Raw genomic sequence first — 12,603 nt, forward strand, 5'->3', positions numbered from 1 at the left:
TATATATATTAAAAAAAGCTTTTGCTTTTGAAAGCTTTCCCTTCACAACTTTCCTCCACTCTCCATGTTTTGCCTCCTCAAGTCCCTTCATTAATTTCTAGTCATCTTTCAAGGGCCATTCATGTTCTGCTCTTCTTAGTCAGACTGTCCCTAACCTCAATAACCTACAGGGATCTTTCCAGGGGATCCTTCCCACCTCTCAACTCTTAAGAGTTATTTATTGTTTCTACTGCAAAAGAAATGTCTTCTTCTTATTCTACTTATTTTATTTTTTAACTCCCCAGGTGACTCCAAAGACAAGCAGCTAGGTATAGGACTTGTTGGTATAAGTCTTTCCTCATGGTGGGGAGACACTATTTTCTGCCTTTTAAAATTCCTTACTGTGGCTGGGCGATGTGACTCACACCTGTAGTCTCAGCACTTTGGGAGGCTAAGGCGGGCGGATCACTTGAGGCCGGGAGTTCAAGACCAGCCTGGCCAACATGGTGAAACTCCGTCTCTACTAAAAATACAAAAATTAGCTGGGCATGTTGGTGTGCGCCTGTAATCCCAGCTGCTCAGGAGGCCGAGGCAGGATAATCGGTTGAAGCCAGGAGGTGGAGGTTGCAGTGAGCCGAGATCATGCCACTGTACTCCAGCCTGGGCAATGGAGCAAGACTCTGTCTCAAAAATAAACAAATAAATAAAATAAGATAAAATAAAATTCCCTATTGTTCTCAATTAGACATGTTAATTAATGGCTGAGTAATGTATATGAGGACAGGAATCTACAAATGTAAAAGCCTGAAGCTTTAAAATGAAATCTAAAGCTTTAAAATAAAATCTATTTAAGCTACTTAATATTTGGCAATAATTAAAACAGATATATTAAATGTGATCCTTGCAATAATCTGTATTTTATTTTATTTTTGTTTTTTTTGAGAGTCTTCCTCTGTCACCCAGGCTGGAGTGTAGTGGTGTGATCCTGGCTCACTGCAACCTCCACCTCCCGGGTTCAAGTAATTCTCCTGCCTCAGCCTCCTAAGTAACTGGGACTACAGGTGCTTGCCACCACCCTGGGCTAATTTTTGTCGTTTTAGAAGAGACGGGGTTTCACCATTGCTGGCCAGGCTGGTCTCGAACTCCTGACCTCAAGTGATTGGCCTGCCTCAGCCTCCCAAAGTGCTGGGATTATAAGCTTGAGCCACCACACCTGGCCTTAATTTTATTAATCAGAAGACTAAAAAAGAATTAAAAAAGAAAAAAAAACCACAGATGGTTGATATAATGAATCTTTTAGAAAGATTTATTGGAGTTTAAAGAATCAAAAGGGGATGAAAGAGAGTCTACTATACAAAAGGCGGTAAGCAGTAAATGGTCTAGACTAAAATTATATTTTCTATCTGATTAAGTCTTTAAAACATTCTCTATGGCTTAAGTACTTTATAAACAACAACAACAAAAACTTCAAAAAACACTTTCAAATACAAACAGGTGGGCCCATTTGTGGTCTAGGTGCAAATAGCAATAAAAATTGATAGCACTTAGGATCTTCCATCACCATACGATTTTATTCTAAGGCGGTCAATGTTTAAGATATCCTTTAAAGTAATGTGAAGTCATAAATACATCTTAAACATTAATTGAATATTTCATTAAGTACTTACTTGATGTTATCAATTTAGAAAGAACTTGAAAATTACATAGCAATAAACCACAATAAAGAAAACTAAAAAGACTTGAAGTTTCTGGTAGAGATCAACCTCTAGAACCTTTGTTACAGTAAGTTCCTGAAAGAGTTGTGTAGAATAATGAAAGGCAGTAAAGCATTGTACAGCATCCTCATTTTCAGAATTCCATACCAAGGACATCCTGTGCAGACTTTCCCAAACTGCCCTGTTCTCCCATACATAGCAGCTCTATCCAAGAATACATTTGCTTCTGTGGATATTTTATTGGTTGGGGAAAGGACGAGACAGCACCTCACTCAGTGCCTTGCCCATAGCACAATTCTGCAAATTTAATACCTGCTGGCCTGAGTCAAAGTGCTTCAGTGTTCATTCATTCTAAGATAAACCCCACCAGTATTGCCCTCAGTGCATTGTCATGTATTACCCAGCAACCTCATTCTTTCAAAGAAGCCCAGGGGACATCACTCTTTCACTGTTACTGTTACTCTGTAGTCCTCTCTGGAAGCTCAATGTCTCAGCTCTGTTTACTTAGTTCCCTTCTTCTGTCTTCCCCATTTTAGTGAATGGAATCACCATCTACCCAACCAGTTGCTCAAGCCAGGACACTGAAAATCAGTTGTGATTCTTCCTCCCTTTGCCCCTCTGATATACAATTATCCACCAAATCTAGTAGATTCCACCTCCTAACTCTCTCTAGAATGAATTTATTTATAAATCATGGTTCAAGTTATCACATTTCTCACTTGAACTATTGTAGCAAGCCTTCTAGTGTTCTTCCTATCTACAACGGTCCTGATCCAATGCAATTTGCTCTCCACAATGCAAATGATGAAGTTTTCTAAAATGTTTCTTACTGTGTGTGTGTGGTTTTTTGTTTTTTTTTTTGCTTTAAAATTTATAATCTCACATCAATTAGGATGCCTACTCTTTAAAAAAAAAAAAAAAGATAAAATAACAAATGTTGGCAAGGATCTGGAAACACTGGAACTTTTTGCACTGCTGGTGTCAAATGGTGCAGCCACTATGGAAAACAGTTTCTCAAAAAGCTAAAAACAGAATTACCATATGCTCCAGCAATTCCACTTCTGGTCTGAGCATATACCCCAAAGAACTGAAAGCAGGGACTTGAACAGAACCCAAGTTCATAGTAGCATTATTCACAATAGCCACGACACCCAAAAGATGGAATTGTCCATCAATGAACTGATACAATGTAATATGTAATTGATAAAATGCTATAATGTAATATACAAATATGCAATGGAATATTATTCAGCCTTAAAAAGAAAGGAAATCATGACGCATGCTACAACATGAATGAACCTTGAAGACATTATGTGGAGTAAAATAAGCCAAAGAGACAAAAGGACAAAAAGTAGAATGGTGGTTGCCAGGGGCAGGTGGATTTATAATTTAGTGAGTATGGAATTTCAGTTTGGGAAGATGAAATAGTTCTGCACAAAGGTAGTAGTGATGGGTGTACAACAATGTGAATGTACTTAATGTCACTAAACTGTATACTTAAAATGATTAAAATATTAAATTTTATGTTATGTATATCTCACCACAATAAAAAAATCACAAACACACACAAATCTACAATGGGTCCTCCTTAGCCTCAGGATGAAGTCTGGAGATTGCCTTAATGTGGTTTACAATGCCCTTCAGGATTTAGTCCTAGTATACCTCTCCTCTTGCTACCATTCTCTCTTCCACTAGGGTCCAGCCATATTGACCTATGCTGGAGCTGAGCGCACACCACCTTGTAAAAGTATTTGCATAAACTGTTCCCTCTACCTAAAAGACAAGCCTCTTCAGTTCTCTCTCCATCTGTAACTTTTCTTCATCTTCAGCCCTGTGTATTCCTTCTTGATAGTGCTTACCACAATACTGTAGCTGCCTATTTGCTTTACTGTCTCCCTTCCTACTAAAGAATGTCTCAACTTGTTTGGAATTACATCCTCGGTGCCACATTGCAGATTATATAACTAATGTAGAAAATAGCAAAGTAATAATTGAGGCACAATAAAGTATGTAATATACACAAATGGACATATACTATTCCTCTGCAGGCATCTTTAAAATATTTTGTCTATTACAAACAGATAACCGAAAGCTCAAATTCTTGAGATACAATTCTAAATATAAAAAATTTCCCTCATACTAATCTTTCTTCTACAACTTTTTTTGACGGACAATTGTGGCAATTTTTAAGTCAGCGTTTTTCAAATTAAGTATGAGAGTGTTTTTGTTTCTCTCATAACTTTTAAAATGTAAATATTATATAGTTCAGTCACAGCCTTTACTTCCAAGCAACTTCTCCATGGGTCTCAATTCCCTTTTAAATAACATACTTTTTTTTCCCAGAAGGCAGTTAGCTTTTCCATCATTCTTTCTCTTTAGATAACACACAAAGACAAATCCTATACGGACAAGTCTGTGGACCCAGTGGTCATACACAGTCTGAAGTCAGTCCACCATGATTGCAAAAGCCCCGGTTCCAACAATGACTCCACAACCAAGGGTAGTGACAAGCTCAGCCACCTGCCTATCAGTTTGTTTTTAAATGCCATTCTATTTAAAGTGTACACAGGGATCTCATTGCTTTTGAATTAGGTCACTGAGAAATGCTAAGTAAAAATCCTGAAACTCTTGGCACAACCTTCCATATTGAAAGGATTGGTTATTTGTCCACAGTTTTATTATGTTGTGATTTTTTTAAAGGAGGTATCAGCTTCAAAATGCAGAAATATCTATCTTATTTCATACTTTGCAACCATATAATTTATTATTTGAAACATCAATGTGATAATTTAAAAATCAACTGTTCACACAATTTGATTCAAAATGGAAAGAGTCTAAAACTAGTCATGTAGCACAAAGTTGTCAGGACAAATCTTCTAAGAAATGACTTTGGTAAATGTGAGTTCTTATCATAGCCTATAACTAAAAGACTCTCAAATCCAATATGGAAAGTGTATTCAGAAACTGCAGAAACATGCTGTGAAGGACTCTCCTCTTTTCCCCTCCCCACTCTTTCTTTCTGCTTTATTACCACGTTTCCCTTCCTCTCTTTAAAAAGAGTGTAACCAGATAATCTCAACAATGTTCAAAACCTGATAAAGGTCAAAAGTATTTATCTCTTAATCCCTTTTTGGATCTGACTTTTTTTCCCTTTTTTTTTTTGTAGATAGAGTCTTGCTGTGTTGCCCAGGCTGGCACTGAAGTCCTGGGCTCAAGCAATTTTCCCACCTTACAGAATCTTACAGCGATTCTGTAATCCCTGCAGCCGTAAGCTGCAGCACTCAGACCTGACTCTTTAATCAAAAGTGAATTTGCTACATGCATACAGTGGATTACTACTCAGCAATAAATGGAAAAACAAATACATACAATAATTAGATGAAACTCAAAAGCATTATGCTGAGCAAAAATTGCCAAATATGAAAGCGTACATACTGTACGATTCCACTTATATGAAGTTCTACGAGCAGGCAAAACAAATCTACAGTAATAGAACTCAGCAGTGATTGCTTCTGGTGAAGACAGAGGTAATAACTGAGAAGGGGCACGAAGGAACTTACCTTCTAGGGTGACAGAAATGTTCTACATCAGACCAAAATGTGGGTTACGCTTTTGTACACATTTGTCAACACTGTTCAAACTGAATAATTAATATCTGTACATTTCCCTATGTGTAAATTATATCCTAATTTTAAAGAGAATGCTCTTTTTCTAGCTAAACTTTTTTTATTACTTAAAAATATGAAATAATACTAGGTCTTTACAAAGTACTTAGTATTTTATAAAATATATTATCATCACTAACCTATGCTGAATGCAACTTAACTTACCCATGGAAAAAATAGCTGAAAATCATATATATGAGAAACTATGGGCTGAGGTGGAAATAAGCACGGACAATGATATTGATTTTTCTAATACTTTTCAATCTACCAGATCTAAAAATGCTTTACAAAAAATATTTTTTAAAGTCCCATGCTACAATTTACAGGTTTCATCTGCTATGAAGGCAATTGCTACTTTCATCTGATCTCAGCGTACTACATACATCTGATCTCAGTCACCAAAACACATGAATAAAAATTGTCGAGTACAGTCATAGGCAGCATAAGGAAGCAAGGTTATTTTTGTTTGTTTGTTTGTTTGTTTTTTTGTTTTTTCTGGGAGATGGAGTTTCACTCTTGTTGCACAGGCTGGAGTGCAATGGCATGATTTCGGCTCACCACAGTCTCCACCTCCCAGGTTCATGTGATTCTCCTGCCCCAACCTCCCGAGTAGCTGAGATTACAGGCATGCACCACCACGCCCGGCTAATTTTTTGTATTTTTAGTAGAGATGGGGTTTCTCCATGTTCGTCAGGCTGGTCTCAAACTCCCAAACTCAGGTGATCCGCCTGCCTCGGTCTCCCAAAGTGCTGGGATTACAGGCATGAGCCACTGCACCTGACCAGCAAGGAGTTTTTTTACTTCTTTTTCATAAATGCTCACCACTATCAATAACAGCAAATAAAGGATGGCTGCTTAGGTAGTCTCATCATAAATACGCTTCCCATGTACAATAATAGAAACTGCTAACAGTAAAACTTTTTGTTGAATTTTATAACTTAAGGTCTAGCAGAAATTCCTAACCAGTTTGCAGACAGGAAAAGGGGAAGGGAGGATTTGACTAAGAAGTCAGTGGATACAATAGATATACTGTATTATTTTATTTGCGTTTTTCTTGGCTTCACACAATCCACAGAATATGCATTTTCATAAGTTTTCTTTCTGTGCCACATTTTTCTCCTCCCCTTTCAGGAAAATAAACACAAGTTGTCATGTTCATGTGGAATTAGTTGAATGCTAAAAGCAAAACTTTCAGACCACTTACCTTATGTTGGCTATGTGCTGTTGCACAGGCTGATGCTGAAAATGGTCAGGCCACGGATGATGCAGGCAGAAGGATGGAGAGGGCTGAAGACAGCATGTAGTCTGATACACAGGTGAATGATTTGGACACAGAGATGCAGAATACTCGGAGTGTGGCTGCATGCAACACGAGGCCAAAGCAGAGGGTGCTGCAGGGCCAGCCTCAGGATGGCACTCTTGGTGACTGCTATGGCTAGTCAAAGGGTGATGGTATGGGCAAGGATGGCAGCATTGGGGTAACATCTGAGGCGTTCTTTGGTTGTCTAAAGGCAGAAAGGATGATTTAACTGTGCCATTAAGTTGCAGGCATCCATTTGGACTCACTTTTGTTCTTGTTGCTTCTTTGGGTGTGAGCTGCTGGGCTGCATGGTCTCCATCAGAGGGGGTAAGGGGACTCGGGTTAGCAGCACTGGTTGTGATGCTGCTGTTGCTCAGAACCACAAAATCATTGTTTCCATTGCTCATAGCCATGCTCCAATTTCTTGACCCTAAGAAAGAAAATCATATAAAATCACCCAGTTATAGTCAGGCAGGCAAAAATGTAGGGAAGACAAGTATGATATTTAAAAACAGCTCTTTGAAAATGAGGGTTCTTGCAGAATTTGAGACAGTGGTGGAAATTCAGCAGCATCTGTGATGGAACCAGCCAACACAGTGGCACTCCTCTTCTTTCCACCAGCTATTTTATGCACCTTAAGAACCCTCTTCTGTTCCCATTGATCACTTTCCTCCTGCCCACCTCTTCTTTCAGTGCCTTTTTTCTCACCTCATCCTAGATGCACAAGTAATCAGTTAAGAACGAGACCATTTTGCATATGAGAGAGGAGAGGATACAAATAGCATCCTTCAGCTTTTCAACAGTACCATGCTTGGCTTGTATGTTCTGATCTAGGAGTGATGGACAAAATGAAGGGCCACTCTGGGGGTAATTAGTTGTACAAGGTTAAAATAATTTGAATAATCTTAAGAATGTTTTATATCTTAGAAAAATCTCAAGAATATATGACTTTTCCTCTTAGTCATTCAAGTCTGAGGATAATAAATTAAAACCAGTCAGGAAAGCTAAGAATTCTAGCAACCAAAATGTCAGATGCAAAATTCTATATAATATACTACAGGTAACAATGCTTGCACATGAGAAAAATAATACTATGGGCGGGATTTGCTTCAAATGATTTTTTCTTACTTCTTTTTCCTTCCACCAAAGGGTTCAGGCCTTCAGTATAAAGGAAGATCCTTAGATGCTCAAATTACCAGCAGCAAGTGTGTCCAATCAACAAACAGAAAAACAGACAATCTCCCTATCTCTTTGCCCACTACACCTGCCCTCTGAGCAACACACACACAAAATCTGGGAATTGATAATAAAAAAAAAAAAAAAAAAAAAAGTCATCAAATGCTATTAGTCTATTCAACACACACATGAAAGCCAACAACAACAACAAAAAAGAAAACTGTAATTTGGCTCACTAACCCTTCTAGCATGCCATTCTCTAAGTAGACAAAACGGCTTGTGGAGGGATCTCTCTCCAGTCCTTCCCCACCTCTGGCAGACACACAGGTAACCAGAAGAAATCCTCTTTTTCAGTCTGAGTACATCGTAATCTCACTGGCAAACCTGGATCTCCCATGAGGATTCCTGTGTACATTTTCACCCAGTATGTAAACTGCTCAGCAGGGGCGTTTGTGAGCAGAGCATGCCCATACTAGGATGTAAATTTAGCATATTTACCTTTCAGACAAAATTCCTCAAACACACCCTATCCCACATACACAAATTCAGTTAAATAAACATCATGCAGTAGGAATTTCTTCATAAATTGCTTAGTGGGAAGACAAAGCATTTAAAAACATCAATATAGATATAAAATCAATTAGATATTACTTCCCTCATTTAGTCTTACATCACTTTTGAAAATGGCTTGCCAATCCCAAGCTTCCTTTTATAATGACCATTGAGAGGGATTCTGAACTGTAGTATATACAGTTGCTCTCTCCTTCATTAAATCACTTTCCAATGTATCCAATGTTAAACAAACATCCACTGTAAAGCATTCAAATCATATACCCAACGCACAGTAATAGTAGTTAAATATATTATGTAAACTAGCAGGAGGTAGGGTAGATATACTGACTGGCAAGAGCACTAATCTGATCCAGGAGGCAAGAACTCATCTCATCGTTTTCTGAATGTGCCATCTCAGCAAAATCTGCTCATTTACTCTTCAGTTTACTGAAGAATATAACCTCCCTTTTGTTGTTAACAAAAGAAAAAGCCATACGCAAAGGTTATGAAGATAACAAAACATAAATTAAAGGACATTTAAAGAAGCACTGGACTTTTCTTAAAAAGCTAATTGAAATGTAAGATGTTTAATTGTGTGTTAGATAATGTAGGAAACAATCACTAGATGAGATCAATGCAATTATTTCCCAGAATTAGAAACTCTCATTGTGCAAGCACTCCATTCAGAGAAATCACTGAAGGCTCATGCTTTTCTCCAACCTCCACCTGTACCTCAGTTAAAGCTATCACAGCTGATGGGATCTGCCAGGCTAACTGGGAAAGTCAACAATTCCTCCTGCCCTTTCTATCAGGAGGGTTGAAGGAAGGAATACTTCTAATTTGTTGGTTTGTTTTTACCATCCCAGGTTAGTTAATATATTATTTCAAATAGTCTACTTTTTCCTAGGTATTTAATTCAATCAATTCTACTGATTCTAATCACAGACGCTGGGTAAGTTATGCTAGTGAGAAGCATCTAATAACAACAAATGACTTAAAAGTTTGAAAGTGCAACTGGCTGATAGGGTTTAGATCTGTGTCCTGCCCAAATCTCATGTCGAACTGTAATCCCCAGTGTTGAAGGTAGGGTGGAGTGGGAGGTGATTGGATTATGGGGCTAGATTTCCCTCTTTATGCGGTTCTCGTGATAGTGAGTGGGTTCTTGTGAGATCTAGTCATTTAAAAGTATGGTACACACGTCCCCCTCAACTTTCTCCTTCTCTGACCAGCTTCCCCTTACCTTCTGCCATGATTGTCAGTTTCCTAAGGCCTCCCCAGAAGCTCAGCTGGTGCTGCCACATTTCCTGTACAGCCTGCAGAATTGTGAGCCAATTAAACCTCTTTCCTTTATAAATTACCCAGTCTCAGGTTATTTTTTTTCTTTTCTTTTCTTTTTTTTTTCTGAGACAGAGTCTTACTCTGTCGCCCAGACTGGAGTGCAGTGGTGCGATCTCGGCTCACTCCAAACACCGCCTCCTGGGTTCATACCTTTCTCCTGCCTCAGTCTCCCAAGTAGCTGGGACTACAGGCGCCAGCCATCATGCCCAGCTAATTTTTTTTATTTTTTAGTAGGGACGGGGTTTCACCATGTTAGCCAGGATGGTCTCAGTCTCCTGACCTCGTGATCCGCCCGCCTCGGCCTCTGGAAGTGCTGGGATTACAGGCGTGAGCCACCGCGCCCGGCCTTTTTAATTTTTTTTTTTTTTCTGGAGACAGGGTCTGGATCTGTTGCCCAGGGTGTAGTGAAGTGGTGTAATCTTGGCTCACTCACTGCAACCTCCACATCCCGGGTTCAAGTGATTCTCCCACCTCAGCCTCCTGAGTAGCTGAGACCACAGGTGTGTGCCACCACACCCAGCTAATTTTTGTATTTTTTGGTAGAGACAGGGTTTCACCATGTTGGCCAGGCTGGTCTGAAACTCCTGACCTCAGGTGATCTGCCCACCTTGACCTCCCAAAGTGCTGGGATTACAGGCATGAGTCACTGTGCTCAGCCCAGGTATTTCTTTATGGTAGTGCAAGAACTGAATACATTGGGCTTCAGACAGAATCCCATCAACCTCTAACTCCCTTCAAAGAACCCTGAAATGCCCCCTAGACCCTTCTCAATCTTCATGTTTCCCTATCTTCTAATTAAATCTGCTTATCCTCAGTAAAACAAAACAAAACAAAAAAATAGTTTTCTTTGTAACCAGAATCACAACTATCATTCTCTTTTAAACTTATTACAAATGTATCATTTTGTAGTTACAAAGGGGTTAAATAGATTCTTATATGCCAGCCAGGGACCTAATCATCATTTATAACATTTTTTTCCCACATGGTAAAATGCAGTTCAAATGCCAAATAACTGACTTACAAATGCATTTTTGGAACACAACCTATTTTGTAACTTGGGAGACTTCTTGTAATGAAGTAGGAACTAGTAAAGAACAATTTGAACTCTGGCTTGTATTTGAAGCAAGTCACATGAGTGTTCTCTGATTCCATTTCTTTAATCATAACATGGGACTAATCAATTTGACCTCATAAATAAGTAAAAACTACAGGTAAAAAATTTAGAAGTAAAAACAGAAAAAATATTTTATGAAATGTCTATAGATTATTTAAGTTCAATGGATGCATTTGGGTAGGTGTTCAGATGACCAGCCAGAATAGGAAAGTATTTCATTCTGACATCAAGAGTTGACCCTAAGGCCCGTACAGAGAAAGATCATCCCTTCTCCCGTTCATCCCTTCTTTCCTTCCCCCACTTTTTTTTAAAGACAGGGTCTTGCTCTGTTGCCCGCGCTGGAGTGCAATGGTGCGATCATGGCTCCGGCAGCCTAGACCTCGCAGGCCCAAGCAATCCTCCTGCCTCAGCCTCCTGTGTAGCTGGGACCATAGGCATGTACCATCATGTCATGCTGATTTTAATTTTTTTTGTAGAGATAGGGTCTCCTATGTTGTCCACGCTGGTCTCAAACCCCTGAGCTCAAGCAATCCTCCTGCCTCAGCCTCCCAAAGTGCTAGGATTACAGGATGAGCCACCATGTCCAGCCTCCTTTTTCTTTAGAACTGAGATACACGAGGAAAAAATCCAGTCTGACCCTAAGATGGAGGGAACTAATAGGAAAGACATGATAGAGGAAGCATAAGTATAAAAAGGAGTGGAATAAGGAGTTCCTGAAAGAGAGTGTTAATACCTTTACATTTGTCAAACTATTGTGATAAGTATAATGGTACATGATTATGAATGCAGTGATAGTAATATTTATAGTGAAAGTTTAAAATCGGTTTTGGGTAAAATATAATGAGTAACTTTAAAAGACAGCTATGTTGAGGCTGGGCACCGAGGCTCATGCCTGTAATCCCAGCATTTTGGGAGGCTGAGGCAGGAGGACTGCGTGGGCCCAGGAATTTGAGATAAGCCTGAAAATATAGTGAGACCTTATCTCAAAAAAAATTTAAAAATTAGCTGAGCATAGTGTTGCTTACCTGTAGTCCCAGCTGCTTGGGAGGCTGAAATGGGAGGATCACTTGAGCCCAAGAGATGAAGGCTGCACTGAGCTTGAGAGCACACCACTGCACTCTAGCCTGGGTGATAGAGTCAGACCCTGTCTCAAAAAAAAACCACGCACAAAAAACAGCTATTGTTGAAATCGCCTGTTCTCCCAGGGCCATAACACACAGGAGAATGCCAAAAAAAGAAAAAAAGCAAGCTATTATTGAAGCATTGGCTTGAGATGTGATGGGCCCACACCAAGATATTTTAGTGCATTTCCTGCTGTTCATGAATATAACATGCCAATATTAATAAATTCAAAGCCTCTAATCTCATATCCCCTATTTTACCTTTTTAGCCAACATTTTAATGTCCAGAATGATTTAGCAGTTTTGGGGCTACAAGGTCTTTGGCCAAAAACCATCTTTTGATTAAATTTTAAAATATACATTTCATAGGATTACTGTGAGAAGGTAGAAATGTTTTGAAAACCATAATGGGCTATATAACACAAGAATGTTAATACCCTTGTATATATAACACTATGTATGTATACATATATATACACACACACACACCCTTGTAATACCCTTGTATAATATGTAACAGAAGTAAATTGATATATTGAAGTATAGAGAGGGGCTGGGCGCGGTGGCTCATGCCTGTAATCCCAGCACTTTGGGGGGCTGGGGCGGATGGATCACGAGGTCAGGAGATCGAGACCATCCTGGC

General features: G+C 39.1%; 1 protein-coding gene across 2 annotated transcripts in view; it reads right to left on the reverse strand.

The window, feature by feature from the left end:
* Positions 1-12,603, reverse strand: part of DISP1 (dispatched homolog 1 (Drosophila)) — a 206,324-nt gene that overhangs the window by 63,695 nt on the left and 130,026 nt on the right. For both annotated transcript variants that reach the window (XM_012001000.1, XM_012000999.1), the window contains one exon: positions 6,564-7,089. In XM_012001000.1, coding sequence (XP_011856390.1) covers positions 6,564-7,072 — 509 coding nt within the window. In that variant the 5' untranslated portion in view covers positions 7,073-7,089. The remainder of the gene's footprint in view (positions 1-6,563; positions 7,090-12,603) is intronic.

Source organism: Mandrillus leucophaeus, unplaced genomic scaffold (assembly GCF_000951045.1).
Source record: "Mandrillus leucophaeus isolate KB7577 unplaced genomic scaffold, Mleu.le_1.0 Scaffold645, whole genome shotgun sequence".
In the NCBI taxonomy this organism is placed as follows: Eukaryota; Metazoa; Chordata; class Mammalia; order Primates; family Cercopithecidae; genus Mandrillus; species Mandrillus leucophaeus.